This window comes from Oncorhynchus tshawytscha, linkage group LG16 (assembly GCF_018296145.1).
Source record: "Oncorhynchus tshawytscha isolate Ot180627B linkage group LG16, Otsh_v2.0, whole genome shotgun sequence".
In the NCBI taxonomy this organism is placed as follows: Eukaryota; Metazoa; Chordata; class Actinopteri; order Salmoniformes; family Salmonidae; genus Oncorhynchus; species Oncorhynchus tshawytscha.
In genome coordinates this window covers 65,458,345-65,482,757 of record NC_056444.1, presented here as the reverse complement: position 1 = coordinate 65,482,757, position 24,413 = coordinate 65,458,345, and the positions used below count along the sequence as shown (strand labels likewise).

General features: G+C 44.8%; 1 protein-coding gene across 5 annotated transcripts in view; it reads right to left on the bottom strand.

Annotated features, from left to right (window-relative positions):
- The window catches only part of LOC112216121 (signal peptide, CUB and EGF-like domain-containing protein 3), a 122,480-nt gene that overhangs the window by 7,132 nt on the left and 90,935 nt on the right, over positions 1 to 24,413 (bottom strand). For 2 of the 5 annotated variants that reach the window (XM_024375844.2, XM_024375847.2), the window contains 7 exons: positions 20,445 to 20,561; positions 18,731 to 18,853; positions 8,175 to 8,291; positions 1,056 to 1,178; positions 810 to 923; positions 588 to 683; positions 198 to 350 (listed from right to left, as the gene is read on the bottom strand). In XM_024375844.2, the coding sequence (XP_024231612.2) occupies positions 198 to 350; positions 588 to 683; positions 810 to 923; positions 1,056 to 1,178; positions 8,175 to 8,291; positions 18,731 to 18,853; positions 20,445 to 20,561 (843 nt within the window). The remainder of the gene's footprint in view (positions 1 to 197; positions 351 to 587; positions 684 to 809; positions 924 to 1,055; positions 1,179 to 8,174; positions 8,292 to 18,730; positions 18,854 to 20,444; positions 20,562 to 24,413) is intronic. The other 3 variants (XM_042299496.1, XM_024375846.2, XM_024375845.2) reach the window with 2 other exon arrangements.

Sequence of the window (24,413 nt, the reverse complement as noted above, 5' to 3'; positions counted from 1 at the left end):
TCTGTTAGCAGCATATGTTAGACAGATTACTGGCTTCATTGCACATAATCACAGTGAGGGTTACTATGTAGCAAATACACAGAGACCCACTTACCTACAAATTTGCTGTTGAATATGCACACACTGAATATGAGACATACAGAAAAAAAGAATGCACTGTAGTTGAATTGTCAGTTTTTTTGTAAGGCCATCATTACCAAGGTCTGGAATGTAGGCCAGATGTGGCCCCTCACCTGGCCCCAGCGCTCGGCCCCTGTCCTCAGCCCTGCCTGTCAGCTTGGGGTGCAGGTGGCACTTGGCATCTTTGATCTTGAAAGAGGCGGTCTGCTTCACTGGCGGGGCCCCTGTTTCTACAGGCAAACAGAACAGTGCAGGTGGATGGGTGTAGAGGAGGACCACACTACAATAGAACCATTCCGTCCACAACAGTTGCATATATGCAGTGGCACAGACAGGAACAATATACAAACCCATTGATACTGACCACAACCCCTAACCCTAACCCTAGATCCAGCTGCAACCCTAACCCTAGCTACATCTGCAACCTTCTGCCTAAGTCCTAAGAATGCCTCTGTAGGACACTGTACCTATGCAGCTCGGACTGCTGCTTGTGTTCAGCCTGGCTGGGGATTTGCCTCGTAGGATGGGGATGCCACAGCTCACTGTATAGCTGCTGTCAGATTCTGTAAATGATTCAACATATCGTTACAGCTTCAGTCAGAAGTCATTTAAATCAATAGCACACAATATTTGAGATAGAAACTGTAACAATGTGTATTAATGCTGATATTGTATATGGATGCCTCTACCTGCCAGATAGTGAGCCTTGGAGGTGCAGGTGAGGGAGCAGCTCTCTTTCTTGCCGGTTTTACTGCAGGTCAGAGTGGTCTTGGGAGCTAGGCCAGGCAGACATTTCACCAGCTCTGGATGAACATAAAAACAACATCACAATCATACACTACTCATCAATTACAACATCCTTTCCATGACTTTGGAACCAAGCCATAATGTGTGTTTCTATGTCCTGACCACCGGGTGGTGGTGTTGTTACATACCAATGCAGTCCTTCCTGTTCCAGTGCAGCTTGTATCCAGTTGGACAAGTACACTCATAGCTGCCCTGAGTGTTGACACAGCCGTATTTACAGCTACCGCGGTTTATACTGCACTCATCAATATCTGCAGAGGAAAATGGACAGTCATGACCATGTACAGGTAAACTTGAGTAAATACTTGAGATAAAAACTTGAGATACAAAATACTTTGAAACCCAGTGCTGAGTTAATTAAGCAATTAAAACATCCCAGAATGCTTAGGGTTATGTATAGAAATGCCCAGTTGCTCATTATTTTGGCTACCATGGCAAGAAGAAATACATATCTCAAAAGGGGTCTCAAATGAGAATGGGGTATAAAGGGTGTGTGTCTCAATCACCAGATCTCAACCCAATTGTAACACTAATGAGAGATTCTGGAGTGGTGGCTGAGACAGCTTTTTCCACCACCATCAACAAAATGGAATTTCTCATGGAAGATGGTGTCACATCCCTCCAATAGAGTTCCAGACACTTTTATTATCACAGTTACCTGTGTCTATACCCAGCTACCAAAACACTCATATGAGTGGAAATCCACAAGGCAACAATTAAACACATCAAACACATAGACATACAGTACCAGTCAAAAGTTTGGACACACCTACTCATTCAAGGGTTTGGAATGCTATTCCAACAGCCTTGAAGGAGTTCCCACATATGCTGAGCACTTGTTGCCTGCCCTTCCTTCACTCTGTGGCCCAACTCATCTTAAACCATCTCAATTGGGTTGAAAATAGTAAAAATGAAGAAAAAACCTTGAATGAGTAGGTGTGGCCAAACTTTTGACTGGTACTGTATGCACACTCACTCACTCACTCACTCACTCACTCACTCACTCACTCACTCACTCACTCACTCAGTTCTACTGTCAGTGATCACGTCTACAAAATATGAATGTCTGTTTTTATAAACAGGCCTGATTTCTCATTTGAATCCAGGACGTGATATCACTGCTTTGCATTTCCCCTTGGTCAGAAACTTCTCTTCCCACCAAAATTCTCTCTCTTTGGGAAGAAGAACACTTGGAGGGACTTTACAGAGCCAGAGAGGAGTAAATGATAATAACTTTTTAACACACATAAACCAAAACCAAGGCAAGGCGGTGTGGCTCGGTTCTGAGGATGAGGAGGACAAGGCAAGGCGGTGTGGCTCGGTGCTGAGGATGAGGAGGACAAGGCAAGGCGGTGTGGCTTGGGCCTGAGGATGAGGAGGACAAGGCAAGGCGGTGTGGCTCGGGCCTGAGGATGAGGAGGACAAGGCAAGGCGGTGTGGCTCTGGCCTGAGGATGAGGAGGACAAGGCAAGGTGGTGTGGCTCGGGCCTGAGGATGAGGAGGACAAGGCAAGGGGGTGTGGCTTGGTGCTGAGGATGAGGGGGGACAAGGCAAGGCAGTGTGGCTTGGGGCTGAGGCTGAGGATGAGGAGGACAAGGCAAGACGGTGTAGCTTGGTGCTGAGGATGAGGGGGACAAGGCAAGGCGGTGTGGCTTGGTGCTGAGGATGAGGGGGACAAGGCAAAGGAGTGTGGCTTGGTGCTGGGCCAAGCCAAGCTTAGTGACAGGGACACCAGCCGAGAAACACAGATAATAACAGTGATTGATGATGTGGCCTGCTGATAGAATATCGATTAGCTTGATTATTCAGCGTGAATAAAACAGTCTGCAAGCCTCCACTGCTCTCTCCCACCATGAAGAGGATGACTTCATCAATAGTGTTTGGCTGGGGTTGTGTTGTCACAAAGCAAAGGAGATGCATCTGTCTGTCAAGCTGCTTGTCTGAAGAAATCTGACCTTCACCTTGAATAACTCTATTTAGAGTTTTTCTCAATTGCTAAAACACGATTTCTGAAACCTTGTTCCATTTCCTGAAAACATTAAACGCAAAACCTCATCTTCAAGCACTATTTACATAACTTCTGACTCCTCTTGCAAAATGAAACATTCGCCTCAAAACAGTTTTACCTGTGTTCAAAATCAAACACTGCTCTCAAATCCTAAACAAAGTGATCAAAATGATATTCACTCTCAAGCAGTCAGTAAACAATACACCGAAAAATAGAAAACACATTGTTCAAAACATACAATTCTCAGGGAGAAGTACATTTTTAATCTAAAAAAATATTCATATTTTCCCGTCATTGTCTTTTGATGAACAAAAACATGTTCTATCATAGTAGCTCAAAACTGATCAGGAATTACTCCTCTGCTTTGTTCTTTTGTTTTTTGTTCTTCCTCCTCCTTGTACCCCTATTTTTACAGTACTGTACCCTGCATCTCACAAACCTGTCCTTTGTCTCTGTGATACTGTAATTCTTGTTCTTTGTTGATATGAACCTGCAATCAGTCAAAATCTATTGAGCAGTCAGTACTGTTAATAAATGGAAAGCACAATGTTCAGGGCCATACAATTCATCCATTGTACAGTATACAGCCTACAATGCACTGTACAACAGTATCCATTCTCAGACTTTCTCCTTTCCACCTTCAACAAACTGTTTGCTCTCTGAACTGGTTTATATTGGTTGTGTCACATCATTTGAAACAGGTTAAATCAATTTTGAGTGGTTATGTTCAATCAATGACATATGTTCTCTATTTGTATTTGATTGTTGCCACTTGTGTTTACCAGTATGGATGACATGTGCATTAGAGTGCAGAATGTGTTTTGAGAATGAGAATGTGTTTAGAGTTTTGCTGAAAAGTCTAAGTGAGATCTGCAAATTGTGTTTTATCATGTGAAATGGTTTAAGGTATTGACAACAGCCTGCATAATTAGCTAAATGAGTCCAGGCAACTGAGAACTTTGTTCAGCCAATGGGTTTTAGTGTTTTAGCAATTGAGAAAACTGTAATGAGAAAGAGAGAGAGAGAGAGAGAGAGAGAGAGAAGAGAGAGAGAGAGAGAGAGAGAGAGAGAGAGAGAGAGAGAGAGAGATTCAGTTGAAGAAATCAACTCATTCATCCCAGAGGCCAATGTGGGATTGGAGAATAAGAGTGGAGAGTCAAAGAGAGAGAAGAAAAAGACATTCAGATTGACATGAATGCTGACCTCATGCATCATTATTATCTGTGGATGATATCATCCGCTGGTGTCAAAGGCATTACTCCAACTCCAGGGGGGAACGAAAAGAAACATGAAAATGAGCTAGCTCACCCGCCGGCTCTTGCTTTCTTCAATAGGCATCAATACCTGTCATCTCCCTGACACGCAGACACACATTCTTCTGCCCCAGACTCCAGTGAGACTGAGAGGCTGTAGAATAGGCTAATCACAGTTTGACTGTGAAGGTCAACAGTAAACAGAGGGCACAATGTCTGTAGAGAATGGGGTACCTTGTCTTCTTAAAAACTTCTTAGGCCTAGGGGGCAGTATTCGGAAGTTCGGATAACTGACGTGCCCAAAGTAAACTGCCTGTTACTCAGGCCCAGAAGCTAGGATATGCATATAATTGGTAGTATTGGATAGGAAACATTCCAACGTTTCTAAAACTGTTAAAATAATGTATGTGAGTATAACAGAACTGATATGGCTGGCAAAAACCTGAGGAGAATCCATCCAGAATTCTTTTTTTTTGAGGTCACCACCTATTCAGACACTTGTCTATGGGATATTCAAAGGAAATCCTCCCAGATTGCAGTTCCTATGGCTTCCCACTAGATGTAAACAGTCTTTAGAAAGGGTTTCAGGCCTGTTTTTTTATTTAATTGAGCTAGAATTTGTAGTTTTTCAAGGTGGCTATCATTTGGACTGTAGTCTTGTGGCACGCGTGGATGAGGGTGCGCACTTCGTTATTTATTTCCGGTATTGAACATACTATTCTCCGTCTTAAATTGTATAATTTCTTTACATATTAGGGTACCTGAGGATTGATTAGAAACGTTGTTTGACTTGTTTGGACGAAGTTTATTGGTAACTTTTGGGATTGCTTTGTCTGCATGTTGAACGAATGGAATTACTTTTTGGGGATATAAAGAAGGACTTTATCAAAACTACCATTTGTTGTGTAGGTGGGAACCTTGGGGTTGCAAACAGAGGAAGATCTTCAAAGGTAAGTGATTTATTTTAGCGCTATTTCTGACTTTTGTGACGCCTCTGCTTGTTAGGAAAATGTTTTTAAAGATTTTATGTGCAGGGCGCTGTCCTCAGATAATCACATGGTATGCTTTCGCCGTAAAGCCTTTTTGAAATCTGACAAAGCGGCTGGATTAACAAGAAGTTAATCTTTTAAATGATGTATGACACATGTATTTTCATGAATGTTTAATTTTAACCATTTTTTTGTATTTTGAATTTCGTGCTCTGCAATTTCACCGGATGTTGTCGAGATGGGGCCCTAGTGTCCCACCTAGCCTTAAGAAGTTTAAGTCTACTCAATGCTTATCAAGTGATTGTAACCAAGTCAAATTCAACACATATATAAGTTGTATTCTAATGATATCTAATATGAACCTGGTTTTATGTAAACAACATATTGATTCATTCAGATGGAATAATCAGACAATAACATCTACTCTACAGCTAGCGTACCACCTCAATTACATGCCTCTCTCACTTTAACGCCACAATGTAACTCCACCATGTGGTTTTCCTAATGTCTCAGTCAGGGTAGTCTCTCTCACATGTCAGCTGAAGCCAGTGATGACAGGCCTCCACAGCAGGTCACTGACCTAATAGGGGTTATTTAGGGTGAGTCCATTGTTAAGCACTGAGCAGCAGTCTCTGGCGTGTTTGGCAGCTATATTTCAACTGATAAACTACGGTGGGGAATAACACAACCTTGGTTACTGCTGTGGAAGAGGAGGTGCAGGGGAAGCAACATAAATCTCAGGGTTATCTAACAGTTCCGACAGTGTAGACTAGAAGAGGGAGGGAGAGTCATTCATCACCAGTAGGACTTTTCTAGAATGGCACACAGATACACACACAGCTCTTATGCCAGGCAACTATTCTGCCCTCTCATTCACACATATTACATTCCATGTGCTGGAAATATGCTATCATAACATTCCTGCATTGATAGACCTGTCAAAACGAACAAGAATGGAGAAGAAATAATTGGAAAGCTATGTGTTTTGTGTGTGTACATAGTCTGTCTCTCTGTCTCTGTCTCTCTCTCTCTCTGTCTCTTTCTCCCTCCTCTCTCTCTGTCGCTCTCTCTTTGTCTCTATTTCTCTTTGTCTCTATTTCTCTTTGTCTCTATTTCTCTTTGTCTCTCTCTCTCTGTGTCTCTTTCTCCCTCCTCTCTCTCTGTCGCTCTCTCTTTGTCTCTATTTCTCTTTGTCTCTCTCTCTCTGTGTCTCTTTCTCCCTCCTCTCTCTCTGTCGCTCTCTCTTTGTCTCTATTTCTCTTTGTCTCTCTCTCTCTGTGTCTCTTTCTCCCTCCTCTCTCTCTGTCGCTCTCTCTTTGTCTCTATTTCTCTTTGTCTCTCTCTCTCTGTCTCTCTCAATTCAATTTCAATTTAAGGGCTTTATTGGCATGGAACACATATGTTAACTTTGCCAAAGCAAGTAAAGTAGATAATAAAAAAAGTGAAATAAACAATTACAATTTACAGTAAACATTACACTCACAAAAGTTCCAAAATAATAAAGACATGTTAATGTCATATTATGTGCAAATTGTTAAGTACAAAAGGGAAAATAAATAAACATAAATATGGGTTGTGTGTTCTTCACTGGTTGCCCTTTTCTCGTAGCAACAGGTCACACATCGTGCTGCTGTGATGTCGCACTGTGGTGTTTCACCCAATAGATATGGGAGTCTATCAAAATCGGGCTTGTTTTCAGATTTTTTGTGGCTCTGTGTAATCTGAGGGAAATATGTCTCTCTAATATGGTCATACATTGGGCAGGAGGTTAGGAAGTGCTGCTCAAATTCCATCTTATTTTGTTGGCAGTGAGCACATAGCCTGTCTTCTCTTGAGAGCCAGGTCTGCCCACGGCGGCCTTTCTCAATAGCAAGGCTATGCTCACTGAGTCTGTACATAGTCAAAGCTTTCCTTAAGTTTTGGTCAGTCACAGTGGTCAGGTATTCTGCCAATGTGTATTCTCTGTTTAGGGCCCAATTGCATTCTAGTTTGCTCAGTTCTTTTGTAAATTATTTCCAATGTGTCAAGTAATTATCTTTTTGTTTTCTCATGGTATTGCTTGGGTCTAATTGTGTTGCTCTCCTTGAGCTCTGTGGGTCTGTTTGTGTTTGTGAACAGAGCCCCAGGATCAGCTTGCTTAGTGGCCTCTTCTCCAGGTTCATCTCTCTGTAGGTGATGGCTTATGGAAGGTTTGGGAATCGCTTCCTTTTAAGTGGTTGTAGAATTTAACGCCTCTTTTTCAGGATTTTGATAATTAATGGGTATCGGCCTAATTCTGCTCTGCATGCATTATTTGGTGTTTTATGCTGTACATGGAGGATATTTTTGCAGAATTCTGCAAAAAGAGTCTCAATTTGTTGATCGTCCCATTTTGTGAATTCTCTCTCTCCTCTTTCTCTGTCTCGCTCTGCCTCTTTCTCTCTCTCTGTCTCTCTCTGTCACTCTCTCAATGTCCTACACGTCCTCTGAGAGACCCTCTGCTGAGAGGTCTCTGGAGACAGCATCAGATTCAGACCGGTGATACACAGACCATCAAAGGACCGCTGAAACAGCCTGATGTGCTCAAACAGGTCCCTCCCTCTCTCTACCCTGCAGATCTGGCACACACATGTCGTCTGGAACTACCAAACCTCTACCACACTGGAATAGATGAACTTTACCACAGCATCAAGCACGTCCTCTTATAAGAGTTGTTTGTTTTAGTGCAACAGGTGGAGCCATGGGTGCTACTGTGTACTACTCATGTCACAAAATCAAGGCTAAATCAGTCTTCCTCCAACTCGGAATTGCATCAGCATTAGACTGACTGGTCTGATGAGCAATATGGAATAAGGAGCCATACAAACAGACTACACAAAATACAGCTGGTATAGAAACTAGATGAAGTAATGCCAATGAATATTCAAGTTACGAGGGATAACGGTCCAAAGAAGTGTGGTGGACTGTGTGAGTAATAGTGTACAGAGCCCTGGAGAGGGGGGATAAGTGTCACCTCACCTCCACAATGTGCCAGGCCGTAGAGAACATAGCCTTTATGACAGAAGCACTGGAAGCTGCCGGGGGAGTTGATGCAGGAATGGTCACACGCCCGGTCAAAAGAACACTCGTCAATGTCTGGGAAGAGGGAAAATATAGAGAGACATAGGTATGAATTGACATTATTCACTGACACAACTTCTTACAACTCATTTAAGATTTTATAATGAGAAAAAAACACTATTTATGGCAGCTTGGATTAGTAATAAATTGCAATGCGACCTGGCAAATAACAAAACGTTTTTGAAAATTGAAAATAATTTTGTTTGGAATGAGACATTGGTTGACAGTCTGAGCAGGAGTATGTTTCCCCTACTGATAACAGGAGCTTTGGCCCATTTTTCAATTCCCGAACTACCTGTCGATCATTTCCCCATATCACTGTTTCGTCCTCTAAAAAAAATACAATTTAATGAACGTTCCCTCTAGCTCACTATCTTGCAAGCTTCTCATTATTTTGTTCTGAAGCCAATTGGAAATAATTTGTCTGAGAAGCAGAGAGTCATGAATATGTCTGTCTAAAAGAAATAGCCCATACCACTCCAGCCAACTTCCCTGCCCCCTGCCACCCAGCACTACATTGTTACTTTCTCTATCTGTATTCCCTGACCCTGCCCCCTGCCCCCCACCCAGCACTACATTGTTACTTTCTCTATCAGTATTCCCTGCCCCTGCCCCCTGCCCCCTGCCACCCAGCACTGCATTATTACTTTTTCTCTATCTGTATTCCCAGCCCCCTGCCCCTGCCCCCTGCCCCCTGCCCCCTGCCCCCTGCCACCAAGCACTACATTGTTACTTTCTCTATCTGTATTCCCTGACCCTGCCCCCTGCCCCCTGCCACCCAGCACTACATTGTTACGTTCTCTATCTGTATTCCCTGACCCTGCCCCCTGCCCCCACCCAGCACTACATTGTTACTTTCTCTATCAGTATTCCCTGACCCTGCCCCCTGCCCCCTGACCCTGCCCCCTGCCCCCACCCAGCACTACATTGTTATCTGTATTCCCTGCCCCCTGCCACCCAGCACTGTATTACTTTTTCCCTGTATTCCCCCCCTGCCACCCAACACTGCATTATTACTTTTTCTCTATCTGTATTCCCTGCCCCCTGCCCCCTGCCCCCTGCCACCCAGCACTACATTGTTACGTTCTCTATCTGTATTCCCTGACCCTGCCCCCTGCCACCCAGCACTACATTGTTACGTTCTCTATCTGTATTCCCTGACCCTGCCCCCTGCCCCCCCCCACCCAGCACTACATTGTTACTTTCTCTATCAGTATTCCCTGACCCTGCCCCCTGCCCCCTGCCCCTGCCCCCCCCTGCCCCCTGCCCCCACCCAGCACTACATTGTTACGTTCTCTATCTGTATTCCCTGACCCTGCCCCCTGCCCCCTGCCCCCAGCACTACATTGTTACTTTCTCTATTTGTATTCCCTGCCCCTGCCCCCTGCCCCTGCCCCCTGCCCCCACCCAGCACTACATTGTTACTTTCTCTATCTGTATTCCCTGACCCTGCCCCCTGCCCCTGACCCTGCGCCTGCCCCCTGCCCCCCACCTAGCACTACATTGTTACTTTTCTCTATCTGTATCCCTGCCCCTGCCCCCCACCCAGCACCATTGTTACTTTTCTCTATCTGTATTCCCTGACCCTTCCCCTGCCCCCCCCTGCCCCCTGCCCCCACCCAGCACTACATTGTTACTTTCTCTATCCGTATTCCCTGACCCTGCCCCCTGCCCCCTGCCCCCACCCAGCACTACATTGTTACTTTCTCTATCTGTATTCCCTGACCCTGCCCCCTGACCCTGCGCCTGCCCCCTGCCCCCACCTAGCACTACATTGTTACTTTCTCTATTTGTATTCCCTGACCCTGCCCCCTGCCCCCTGACCCTGCGCCTGCCCCCTGCCCCCACCTAGCACTACATTGTTACTTTCTCTATTTGTATTCCCTGACCCTGCCCCCCACCCAGCACTACATTGTTACTTTCTCTATCTGTATTCCCTGACCCTTCCCCCTGCCCCCTTCCCCTGCCCTTGCCCCCTGTCCCCACCCAGCACTACATTGTTACTTTCTCTATTTGTATTCCCTGCCCCCTGCCCCCCACCCAGCACTACATTGTTACTTTCTCTATTTGTATTCCCTGCCCCCTGCCCCCACCCAGCACTACATTGTTACTTTCTCTATCTGTATTCCCTGACCCTGCCCCCTGCCCCCTGACCCTGCCCCCTGCCCCCTGCCCCCTGCCCCCTGACCCTGCCCCCTGCCCCCATCCAGCACTACATTGTTACTTTCTCTATCTGTATTCCCTGACCCTGCCCCCTGCCCCCTACCCCCATCCAGCACTACATTGTTACTTTCTCTATCCGTATTCCCTGACCATGAGCTAAAATAAAAAATCCCAGACATTTTCCAGAAAACATTTTTCTCTCTTTGAGGGAGCGTGCAATTGGCATGCTGACTGCAGGAATGTCCACCAGAGCTGTTGCCAGAGAATTTCATGTTAATTTCTCTACCATAAGCCACCTCCAATGTCGTTTTAGAGAATTTGGCAGTATGTCCAACCGGCCTCACAACCACAGACCACGTGTAACCATGCCAGCCCTCCACATCCAGCTTCTTCACCTGCGGGGTCATCTGAGACCAAAGTGGGTGGGCCTATACCCTCCCAGGTCCACCCATGGCTGCGCCCCTGCCCAGTCATGGGAAATCCATAGATTAGGGCCTATTGAATACATTTTTATTGACTGATTTCTTTATATGAACTGTAACTCAGTAAAATCATTGAAATTGTTGCATTTTGCATTTATATTTTACGAATGCGTCATAGACACAGCCAATGAGTTTTCTACTTGACAAGCCCCTTGTAAGAACACCTCCAACTAAAGAAGTGGGCTTGGGTTGAGATTAAACGCCATTTCCATGAAGTGATCAGTTTTCAAAAGAGTAGACAGGGAGTCTTCAGTGTGTCGAGAGGAACACAAGCTGATGTCGAACATTTCAAACACCCGTAAAAGGTTTTATTACTGCAATTTGGCACAAAGAGGAGATATTCATTCAGGTAAAGAATTGGAAGTGATCTCCACTTCATGTTCACATTGTGAACTCTCTTTCACAATGCCTTGAATGGAGTCATATTTCTGTTTAACACTGGGCTACTGAGGAAGAGATGCTTTTCATATATTACCACATTGGTTTATTACTTTGGGGCTCAGTAGAGCTTTAAGGGGCAGTGCAGTTACACATTTGATTGTACATTTTTGTAATATTTCCACACTATGAGGTCGAAATAACACTCAAACTGTGAAAATTATGATAATGCCCTTGTTGTCTAAGAGCTGTTTGAATGAAAAATCCTGGAATTTCAACCTGTGGGATGGAGTTTTTGACCCAAATCATGAAATCCCAATCTTATCATATTATATATGCATGTTATTTGCATAAGTATCCTCCTACTTTGAATGGGTAAGTGGGTTTTGACTAAATGGGATACAGCATGTTAGATTTGACTTTTCGTAGCAGGTTAAGATAACTTATGCAGCAGGTTAGGAGAATTAACGTAGCAGGTTAGGTGAAATAGGTTAAGGTTAGGAAAAGTTTTGACGGCAATTTGACAAACGCTGTATCCCTTCTAGGGTAAGCTGGGTAGGCTCTAGCTGTGTATGTATATATATTTAAATTTGTATCAACACACCAACATGATCAGACAGAGCATTTCAATGGCAAAGGAGGCTCATGGAAATAAATTATACCATTTTTATTTGGAGTTATTTTCATTAAATAAAAACACACAGTGATTCATTAGTCATACAGTGATGATTTAAAAATACAGTAATGATTTTTAAAAAAAATCTAAAATGTAAAGACTGCATGGGGGTTTTAAGAGTTAACTTTTACATAGCTGTCAAAAATAGAAATGAATTGGCATCTAAATGGCATAATTTGTTTTGTTTGAAAGAACTCCTCTGGGACATTGGGATGCTAGCTAACATCTCAGGACTGGGGTTGACTGGGTACATGCTTTGCTGCTTGGACATACTCTATCCAGCTCTGATCAATAGGGTTGAATGGGAAGAAGCAACCTGTAGCGTTGTATTGTACTACACTGTACAAAGTAAGGGATGGGCTTGGATGTTTCAGGATGCCTGGGACTATGTTCGTTGTTTACCAGCAGGTAAGGTGAGGTATGCAGTGGTTGGCAGGGCTTGAGACCCATGGTGTACGTGCAGATGAGGAACACACTGAAGGAACAGTGGCTGCTGTTTTTTTTAACACAACACAGGCAGAAACCCCCTTGCTTGCTCCCTCCATCTGAACAATCTCACATTTCTACAATTGTGTTATTTATGGGGTGCCAGGCATATGACTGCATAAGATAAAATAAAAAATAAAAAAACAAAGCCACAGGTTTCTTCCTCCAATCCTCCTCAGTAGCAGCAATTACGCTGACTCACGCTGTGCCAAACTGGCCTACGAATCCCCCCATCACCTCCTCTTCCCCCCTCAGCTACAAAAAAATAACAATGCTTCAGAGCAAATAACTGTTACAACAATAGAATGGTGAAACAATGCTTGACAGAGGCTGTTTACACAGAGTAGATAAGGCCTTGATGCTCCTCCTGGGGGAGACCTAGTAGGATCTGATAAGGGCCCTCCGACAACGCCCTCATAGGGATTAGCAGGGGATGAGGGGTGGGTAGGGGGGAGGAAGGGTCGAGGAATGCCTCCAAGCCCTGGACCGGGCCAGACATGTCCCGTCTTGATTGATGGGCCGTGGGCCGCTGACAGCTGGGAAACACAGTGTCCGTTCAAAGCAAGATAAACGGGGTTGTGGAGTTCAGTTTATACATCCCAACACCTTACCACAGTATGCACTTTGTGTACTGTAGTAGGTTCTTCTTTTTACCAAACAGCACAGCCACATCTCTAATAAGTCAGGATTTATTAGGATTGTTTTTATAGCTATTTTACTCACGTATGGCACTGTCTTCAGGTGGTATAGATAAGAGCGTTATTTGGGCCTATGCTTAGCACATTTCCCTCTTCCTTTTTGCTCCCCAAAGTTCCAAACAACAATGGCCAGCCAGGCCAGATCTCAGCTAGCTAGCGTGGGAGATGGTCCCTGCTGTAGTCACCCAGCTGGGTCTTGGACTGAGGAGGTGCTGACCAAACACCACTTACCTAAGAATTATACTGAACAAAAATATAAACGCAACATGCAACAATTTCTAAGATTGTACTCAGTTACAGTTCATATGATGAAATCAGTCAATTGAAATAAATGGATTAGGCCCTAACACAGATACAGATTCCAGGGAGCGTTCTCCGAGCATGCACAGAACAGCTGGCACCCATATTCATTTTCAACCTCTCCTTGTCCCAGTCTGTAATCCCCACATGTTTAAAATGAGCACCATCCTTCCTGTCCCCAAGAACTCTAAGGCTTCATGTCACAATGACTACCGCCCTGTAGTACTCACTTCTGTAATCATGAACAGTAGTGGAGAAGGTGGAAAATTTTAAGTTCCTCGGCGTACATATAACGGACAAACTGAAATGGTCAACACACACAGACAGCGTGGTGAAGAAGGCAAAACAGCGCCTCTTCAACCTCAGGAGGCTGAAGAAATTTGGCTTGTCACCAAAAACACTCACAAACTTCTACAGATGCACAATCGAGAGCATCCTGTCGGGCTGTATCACAGCCTGGTCCGGCAACTGCTCCGCCCACAACCGTAAGGCTCTCCAGAGGGTAGTGAGGTCTACACAACGCATCACCGGGGGCAAACTATCTGCCCTCCAGGACACCCACACCACCCGATGTCACAGGAAGGCCAAAAAGATCATCAAGGGCAGCAACCACCCGAGCCACTACCTGTTCACCCTGCTATCATCCAGAAGGCGAGGTCAGTACAGGTGCATCAAAGCTGGGACCGAGAGACTGAAAAACAGCTTCTATCTCAAGGCCATCAGACTGTTAAACAGCCACCACTAACATTGAGTGGCTGTCACGACTTCCACCAAAGTTGTTCCCTCTCCTTGTTCGGGCGGCGTTCGGTGGTCGACGTCACCGGCTTTCTAGCTGCCACCGATCCATGTTTCATTTCCTTTTGTTTTGTCTGTTTACACACCTGGTTCCCATCTCATGATTATGTTCCTTATTTAACCCTCTGGTTTCCCTTTCTGTTTTGTGAGTGATTGTCTTTCGTGTGTTGGAGTTGGAGTCCTGTTTTGTCCTTGTTTTGGAACAGGATTTTTGTTCCGTTCTTGGATTGAGTAAATACAGTGTTTTTTTACTCTTACCTGTGTCCTGTGTCCTGTGTCCTGCGCCTGACTCCTTCGCTATCTTCTAGATAGACTCTGACAGTGGCTGCTGCCAACATACTGACTCAAATCTATAGCCACTTTAATAATTCAAAATTGGATGTACTAAATGTATCACTAGTCACTTTAAACAATGCCACTATATATAATGTTTACATACCCTATATTACTCATCTCATATGTATATACTGTACTCTATACCATCTACTGCATCTTGCCTATGCCGTTCGGCCATCGCTCATCCATATATTTATATGTACATATTATATTAATTCCTTTACACTTGTGTGTAAAAGGTAATTGTTGTGAAATTGTTAGATTACTTATTAGATATTACTGCATGGTCAGAACTAGAAGCACAAGCATTTCGCTACACTCGCATTAACATCTGCTAACCATGTGTATGTGACCAATAAAATTTGATTTGATTTGATTTACGAAGTGTTATGAGAGGCTGGTTATGGCACACACTAACTCCACCATCATACCAGACACCCGAGACCCACACCAATTTGCATACCGCCCCAACAGATCCATAGATGACACAATCTCAATTGCTCTTCACACTGCCTTCACCCACCTAGATAAGATACTGTACCTATGTGAAAATGCTGTTCATTGACTACAGCTCAGTGTTCAGCACCATTGTCCCCTCCAAGCTCATCATCAAGCTTTGGACTCTGGGTCTGAGCACCTCCCTCTACAACTGGATCCTGGACTTCAACACAGGGGTGTGTGTTTAGTCCACTCCTATACTCCCTGTTCACCTAGGACTGCGTGGCCACACATGACCAACACCATCATCAACTTTGCTGACAACATGATGGTGGTAGGCCTGATTACTGGCGATGATGAGTCAGCCTACAGGGAGGAGGTTAGTGACCAGGCAGAGTAGTGCCAGATCAACAGCGTCTCCCTCAACATCAGTAAGACCAAGGAGCTGATTGTGGACTACAAGGGGGGGAGGACTGCAGTGGAGTAGGTCAAGAGTGTCCAAATCTCTAAAGACTTAAAATGGTCCAAACACACACGCACAGTAGTGAAGAAAGTGTGACAGCGCCTCTTCCCCCTCAGGTGGTTGAAAAAGTTCAAAGCTGTACCATTGAGAGCATCTTGTCTGGCTTTATCACTGCCTGGTATGGCAATAGCACCACCCTCGATCTCATGGCGCTACAGAAGGTGTTGCAGACAGCCCAGTACATCATTGGGGCCGAGCTCCCTTCCATCCCAGACATCTATATCAGGTGATGTGGTAGGAAGGTCCGGAAAATCGTTAAAGACTTCAACCACCCAAGCCACAGACTATTCTCTGTGCTTCCACAAGCGGTACCGGTACATCAAGTCTGGCACCAACAGGCTCTTGAACAGCTTCTATCCCCAAGCAATAAGACTGATAAATAGCTAACACAATAGCTAACACAATAGCTAACACAATAGCTACACAGGCTATCTGAGTTAGCATTGTATCTTTATTGACCTATTTGTATTTTTGCACTGTATCTTTGCACACAGAGAGGGCCATACACACTCACAAACACTAACTCCATCATCAGCTCACTCACACATACGTTTCTACTGACTCTACACCCACTCACATACAAGCTGCTGCTACTCTGTTCATCATACATCCTGTTGCCTAGTCATCTTACCCCTATACCTTTCTACCGCTATCACTCCAGTATCCCTGCACATTCTGAATATAGCATTGGATCTGACCCTGTATATAGTATGCTTACTTACTTATTGTGTTCTTCATATTTCTTTTTATTTCTTGTGTGTTTTTCTAGTATTACATTGTTATTGATCATTGCATTGCTGGGTTTTGAGTTTGAATTTCACTGTACTTGTGCATGTGACATTAAAAACATGAAACTTGATATGCATCTGTTGGTCACAGATACCTTAAAAAAAAGTAGGGGCGTGGATCCGAAAACCAGTCAGTATCTGGTGTGACCACCATTTGCCAGCGCTAAATAACTCCTTCACATAGAGTTGATCAGGCTGTTGATTGTGGCCTGTGGAATATTGTCCCTCTCCTTTTCAATGGCTGTGCAAAGTTGCTGGACACTGGCAGGAACTGGAACATGCTGTCGTACACGTTAATCCAGAGCATCTGAAACATGCTCAATGGGTGACATGTCTGGTGAGTATGTAGGCCATGGAAGAACTGGGACACTTTCAGCTTCCAGGAATTGTGTACAGATCCTTGCGACATGGGGTTGTGCATTATCATGCTGAAACATGCATTTGCAATTGTGTTTGTTGTCTGTAGCTTATGTCTGCCCATACCATAGCTACCACGGGGCATTCTGTTCACAACATTGACATCAGTAAACAGCTCCCCCACACGACGCCATACACGTGGTTTGCGGTTGTGAGGCCGGTTGGACGCACTGCCAAATTCTCTAACACAATGTTGGAGGAGGCTTATGGTAGAGACATTAACATTAAATTATCTGGCAACAGCTCTGGTTGACATTCCTGCAGTCAGCTTGCCAATTACATGCTCACTGAAAACTTGAGATATCTGTGGCATTTTCTTGTGTGACAAAACTGCACATTTTAGTGTGGCATTTTATTGAACCCAGCACAAGGTGCGCCTGTGTAATGATAATGCTGTTTAATCAGCTTCTTGATATGCAACATCTGCCAGGTGGATGGATTATCTTGGCAAATGAGATATGTTCACTAACAAGGATGTAAACAAATGTGTGCACAAAATCTGTGAGAAATACACTTTGTGTGTATGGAAAATCTCAGGGATCGTTTATTTCAGCTTATGAAAAATGTTGCGTTTATATTTTTTCAGTATAGTATATTGCTGTTGATGTTAGGACATTGGATAAAGGTGTCCACTCAAAAAAAGATCTGCACAAAAAACATTAAGAAAAAATGGCGAGGCACTATATTGACAGTTACCTATCAAGGAAATACAGTAAGATCATGTGGGACTACCTAACCATGATATATTGAGGAACAAAACACCTCTTCACACACTGTAAACAAACAGTACACTAGAATAACACTATAGACCTGCTAAAATCCCTGTCATGGACCAATCAGTCAGTCAGTCAGTCAGACAGTCACCCAGGTATAGCAGACACCCAGGATTACTGCAACAACCTGACAGCAATTTAGAGAAATTAAGCTTTTCTCTCTTTTTCTTTCTTTTCAGTTGTCAGGGAGCGCAGGAGGGATAGGAGCTGGCGGAGTAGACTAGACGGATGAGTCTGTAGCCAGCGTGGCGCGGTGTAGTACGGGGTGCAGCAGAGCGTGTTGGCCTGACAACGCCTCACTCAACAAGAGGCCAGCTTTATCAACACCCCTCATCTGCAGACAAAACAAACAGTTCCTGACAATCTCCACACTGTTCCCAAGTAGCTCCCCAGACATACAACACAACACCACCCTTCTCCTCTCAGCTCGGAATATTCCCAAGACCATATGGCAGAGTTGGTTGGAGGGAACATTAAAGATGTGTTATCTCCCTTGGGCCATATTGTATGTGTTAAATGTGAAACACTTTGGGTAAAAGCATCTGCCAAGTTATGTAAATAGATTCCAAATGAGGAGAGAAAGATTCCTGCCCCAAATAGTCAGGTTGATGTACCTTTACATGCTCTAAAGTTAACTTATAGAAACAGTTGGTCTCCATACAGTGAGTTGAACACCATACTTGGTATTGATGTGCATGTTTAGGATGATGTGTTTCAGTGTTGAGCCCAAGGCATGTCCCTGATATGCACCAGCCCTGACACTGATTGACAAGGCACATCGTCTATTTTTCCACTCAGAATGTCAGTTAGCTCAGTTCCATAGTTGCATGGTTCCATAGTTCTGCATGGCACACTCTTTATTTGTTCTGCAGCTGGCTCCCCCGGCTCCCACTGAATCTCAGAAACAAACAAGCCAGATAGAGGCCTGGTTCTGCAGCTTCCCTCAGCGTGCTGAAGCCAAAACAATTAGGGAGGAGGAAGTCAATGTATTATTATCACGACTATGCTATTACCTTCCAATTCACCTCAGTAACATGGTGAATAAACCTGCTGAACTCATAAACATCTGAAATCTATGTCATTAGCTGAAGGGCACACGGAACAGGTAGTGGTCACTGGGACATTGGATCATGAGCAGTATGACCAGGTCTTGTTAGGTCTGTTTTCTGACCGATGATTGGTTGGAGGGATGGGCTCCTACCTTGGCATGTCCTCTCATTGGTCAGCAGCTTGTAGCCCTTCTTGCAGCTGCACTCGAAGCTGCCCACTGTGTTCCGACATACGTGATCACACCCCCCGTTGTTCAGGCGACACTCATCAATGTCTGCGGACAGAAAACACATACAGTACATAGCATTCACTTTAACGCACTGACGGGGAGAGAGAGAGATGGGGATGGGAGAGAGGGAGAGGGGCAGAAAGAGAGAGAGGAAGAGAGAGAGATAGAGGGTAAGGATGTGATGTGTGTTTGATGGCTGAAATATGCATGTGTGATAGATGACTCTGGGGCCCAGGCAGCAGGCGAGAACAGCTGAGTGGAGATCCATCCCAGAAAGAGAAGAGAGAGTTGCACAAGGAAAGTGCATTAGAGATTTTCCCTTAGGGCCAGCATTAAGACGAGTATGATCTGGGTCCACATGTTGTTAGAATAGATCACAGCTCTTACAGAGACAGCCAGGGCAGAACTATGTCTCAGCGGCACAGCCCGACACAGCTCGACCGTTCTTTTCATTGTCAATAACCAATCAATACATCACATGGCTCACCAGGGCCTGGCAGGTTGGGTAATGTTTCAGATTAAATCTTAAATGAGGCGTTTGTTTCTTGAAGGAGAGTTCAGTCCATCATCTGGTTAAAATAAAATAATAACTCTCTCTCTCTCTCTCTGTCTCTTTGTCTTCTCGTGCCAGTGCTCTCTGAGGTTGTTTTCCTTTTGTTTCCTCTGAAACGAAACTAATAAAATCCAATGTACTTTTATCAGAGTTGTTAGCTTTAACGTTATGACCACTGGAGGGGAAGCAGACTCCTATTCTTGGCTTCTTGGCAGCATCAAAAGTCTTCTACACAGAGTAGAACACAGTTTCTACACAGAGCTCTTCTGCTTCTTCTTTTCTCTCTGTCTCTTCTTCTAGGTTTTCATCTTCCCAAAATGTACTCCTAATCTAAATCCTTCTTACTCCAATGCTCTTCTTTGCATACATTTACAAAAGCTTTTTGATAAGTTTTGAGAAAATTAAGCTATTTGTGTTTAACAGCAGTAACAGGATATGGGCAGCTTGACAAAAGGGTGTGCTGCCAACGCAGTACCCATTACCTCAGGGGTATGGTCATACGAAATATATACACAGCATTAAATTGTTGGCATCCTGTTGTGAAATTGTTAGGTTAGATTACTGGTTGGTTATTACTGCATTGTCGGAACTAGAAGCACAAGCATTTCGCTACACTCGCATTAACATCTGCTAACCATGTGTATGTGACAAATAAAATTGTATTTTATTTTATTTGATAAGGCCTGGGCTACCCCTCAATCCCAATGTGAGAGCTCTGAAAGAGACAGAGGCAGCCAATAAGACAGAGGGGAAGAGGAAGGCAGGGGAGGGAGGCAGAGTAGGGTGGCAAGGTGAGGTCAGGTGAGCCACACCTGGGGAACCAGACAGCGGCAGTCCTACGCGCCTCAACAAGCCCACAATGCCTCCCTGATTAGAGTCTGTTAGGTCCCTGATTCCCGTGGCCACTGTGACTGTGGACACAATGTACATGGAGGGCTGTGGGGTTGGAAGGGGGGCCAGTAAAGCAACCAGCAAGATAGATCAAAAGGAAAACATAGAAAGAATGATTGATCTGCAACCAGGTGATTGACAGGTGATTTTTGTTTGATAGGGTGAGGTGAGAAGGTGTGTGTGTTAGGTTACCTTTGCAGGTCTTGCGGTCTGGCTGGAGAGTGAAGCCTACAGGACAGCTGCAGCGGACTCCGGTCACTGCATCGTGACATGTGCTGTCACAGCCACCATTGTTCACTACACACGTCTCTGCAGAGAGAAACATACATCACAGTTAGACACACACACACACACACACACACACACACACACACACACACACACACACACACACACACACACACACACACACACACACACACACACACACACACACACACACACACACACACACACACACACACACACACACACACACACACACACACACACACACACACACAGGGATTTTATAGGTGGTGTAACTGTTCCCAAAACCGGTTGCTTGTTTAAAACATGTCTATTAGTGTACAGTGTAGTTTCAAAGAGGATAAGAACAAGACAAATAAGAGACAGGAAGTGCTGAAGTAGTTTTCTCCTGTTTTCTCAGGGGAAGTTGACAAAGAAGACAGAGTTAGATAATGCACCGGACTAACAACAACACTATGGAAAATAAAGGATAAGAGTACTAAGAGCATAATGTCAAGACATAAACAAATGATTGTGTGCATGTTTAGCTGCTCTTGGGAGCAGTGAGTTAAAAAAAAAAACACCCCCATTCCTCCCCCAACTTCCTCACAGGACATCAACCAACTCCTCTCACGAGGACAAACCAGCTCTTCCTCCAGACAGTTGTGGTCAAAATATATATTTTTTACTCTGGCTTTGACAAGAGCTCCCAGGCATTTTGGGGATAAAAAAGCAATTTCGCCAGGCCAGTCCGTGCGTTAGAAAGATTGATTTGAGGAATGGAGGGTGGTCAGTCAGGGAAAGGAGGGCAGCTTGGCTGCCAGGCTATGCCTCATGACCTCATCTACAGACGCTGACACATTTCACGTAGGAGATAGGAGATTTTTAACAAATCGCAGAAGAGAAGAAATTTGATCACACTTTAAAGAGCTTGGTGTCCGTCTACTGTTACATTCTTTTGGCAGCCTTCACCAATAGCTTCAAACACTCTGGAAAAATAACACCATTAAAAAACTAAACCTCATATACGATATCTTGCTCTAAGGGCAGCTGATCACTCACAGAGAAGCACACTGCATCACTTTTCCTCTAATAAGCTGAGGGATACCAGTCGGCAGTTAACTCAAAAATAAGTCTATTAAAGACCCAAGAACCTATCTCATAAAGAGCACCGGAACAGCTGGCCTGGCTGTGGGCTTCATCACAGACTGCTGAGAGGGTTGAGACTGGTATGGAGAGGGCTTCTCACACGTGACACCACAGAGGAAGCACTGCTGCCCAAATCTCCACAGAGAATAACTTTATATTTTGGGGGAATACCTAGGCTAACATGACATTATGCTGCAGCGAGCAGCCATGATGAGGCAGACCAAACCGTCAAGGATCATAGATCAAGGAATTCTATCTAAGTGGGAGAAAGTGTTTAAGCATTTGTTGCTTGTTTCACTTCTGGTGACAGACAGTGGTGTCACAGCAACACTGTGACAGAGACCCCAGGCAGTGTTCTGCTGGTATGGGCCTTCATGGGCCTGGCTCTGGCTGTAATTTAAAGACGATGGCTCAGCCATCCTGTGAAAGTCCAAGGGCTCTGCGCTGGGGTAGAGAGAGAGAGAGAGCATTCCTAGTGAACCACGGTAGTGTTGTGTGGTGATGAGTGGCACAGCCTGTGTGTTTGTCCAAATTGCACTCTGTCTGTGAGGCACAGAGAGTTGGCAGGCACGGTGATGCAGAACTGTCACGACATGCCTCCAAAATGCTTAGTGGGGCAGTTATCACACAAAACAGTAATGATCATGTGTTAAGAGGGTAAAGAAACCTTTATGCCGATTATGGCTTGCCAAAATAGAAGAGAGCGACACAAGCCCTGGTATGTGTGTGGGTTCGGTCTTCTGGATGAGGACCAGCCACGTCCACAGCTGTGGGCAGATCAGCCACGTCCACAGCTGTGGGCAGACCAGCCACGTCCACAGCTGTGGGCAGACCAGCCACGTCCACAGCTGTGGGCAGACCAGCCACGTTCACAGCTGTGGGTAGACCAGCCACGTCCACAGCTGTGGGCAGACTTTTGTAAATTGTACAACAGAAAGGCTCTGATATGTACAGTGTTGATCAGTATGGATGTAAAGGACAGTACACCTCTCACCCTGAAGCAATAGCAATATGTTGTCATTTGACTGGCAAATTACACCTATGTGGTGATAAGCTTTGGTTGTTTGCCAAGGGGCAACATACCTCTAGCTGGCTGCTAAATAAATACAATTGACTGGGTGGACATAGGCAATATGTCCTAAGTGGTCAATGCTCTCCAATTGGATAGTCAAACAAAATATTTCATAAGCATATGCAAACAAACACATAGACACAGACACACACTCTCTTCCAAATCCAAGCATATGAGTTCACCTAGCAGTAGACATGCAGTTAGAATTGGGTTATTATGAAAATAGTACACAATGTTATTTGGAAAGAAGGAAAATAATGTAGCAAATACTTTTTCAATAATAATTTTTTAAAAACACAATAGGATGATGACAACCCCTGAAAATGGTCTGCAAATATCCTCTACCACCGCAGCTTTGAAAGCAACCAAAGGGTGAGCTTTTGTCAGGCTTGGCAGTATCGATTTCTGGGCTCATTTAGGGAATCTCTTTGAGCTCTGTTTGAGCTCACTGAAACCCCGGCAGAGAGCACGAGTGACCATGGTAACAACTTACTTTTACTATTAGTTTAGACAAAATGACTTTATCACTCTTAAAATACCTTGAGAGTGAATCTCCTTAGAGAATCCCTCTCTCTCTCTCCCCCTCTCTCCCCCCCTCTCTCTCTCCCTCTCTCTCTCTCCCCCTCTCTCTCTCCCCCTCTCTCTCCCCCTCTCTCTCCCCGTCTCTCTCTCTCCCCCTCTCTCTCTCACCCTCCCTCTCTCCCCCTCTCTCTCTCTCCCCCTCTCTCTCTCCCCCTCTCTCTTTCCCCCCTCTCTCTCCCCCTCTCTCTCCCCCTCTCTCTCCCACCCGCTCTCTCCCCCTCTCTCTCTCCCCCTCTCTCTCTTACCTTCTCTCTCCCCCTCTCTCTCTCACCCTCTCTCTCTCACCCCTCTCTCTCACCCCCTCTCTCTCACCCCCCTCTCTCCCCCTCTCTCTCCCCCTCTCTCTCTCCCCCTCTCTCTCTCCCCCTCTCTCTCTCTCCCCCTCTCTCTCTCCCTCTCTCTCTCTCTCCCCCTCTCTCTCTCCCCCTCTCTCTCTCCCCCCTCTCTCTCCCCTCTCTCGCTCACCCCCTCTCCCCCTCTCTCTCTCCCCCTCTCTCTCTTACCGTCTCTCTCCCCTCTCTCTCTCCCCCTCTCTCTCAGCCCCCTCTCTCTCTCCCCCTCTCTCTCAGCCCCCTCTCTCTCACCCCCTCTCTCCCCCTCTCTCTCTCCCCCTCTCTCATCAGGTTCCCCCACTATTTGGAGCTTTGTAATTAAGTCATAAATCTCTCTGATATGCAGTGGTCTGATTCATTTATACAGATTTATGTGCTTATTTTTCTTGGCATTTCTGTCAGATCATAACAGCATCATTTATCAGCAGACAATTTGGGTTGCAGTGCATTTTTCATGATTTGAATTGTTATGTAATAATATTTGATTGTTTCTTCAATACAATTGATCATAATATTGTGTTTGATGGAGAAAGAGTGACTTTTATATACTATGCACCCCCTCTTAAATGTTCAGAAAAATCTTGAAAGAAATATAAAACCTGCACTCTACATTTCTCCAAGTGGAAGTATACATTCCACACTATGTAACGGCATACATTTACAGCACATGATAACTTCTAAAATACGTGATTCTGTGCATCCAAAAAGTTGGATGGTGTAGGCCTACATGAAACTTTAGAACAAAGAGGTATTCTGTGTTCCGTCTATTGTGTGGCTGACTGTCAAGTCATGGCCATG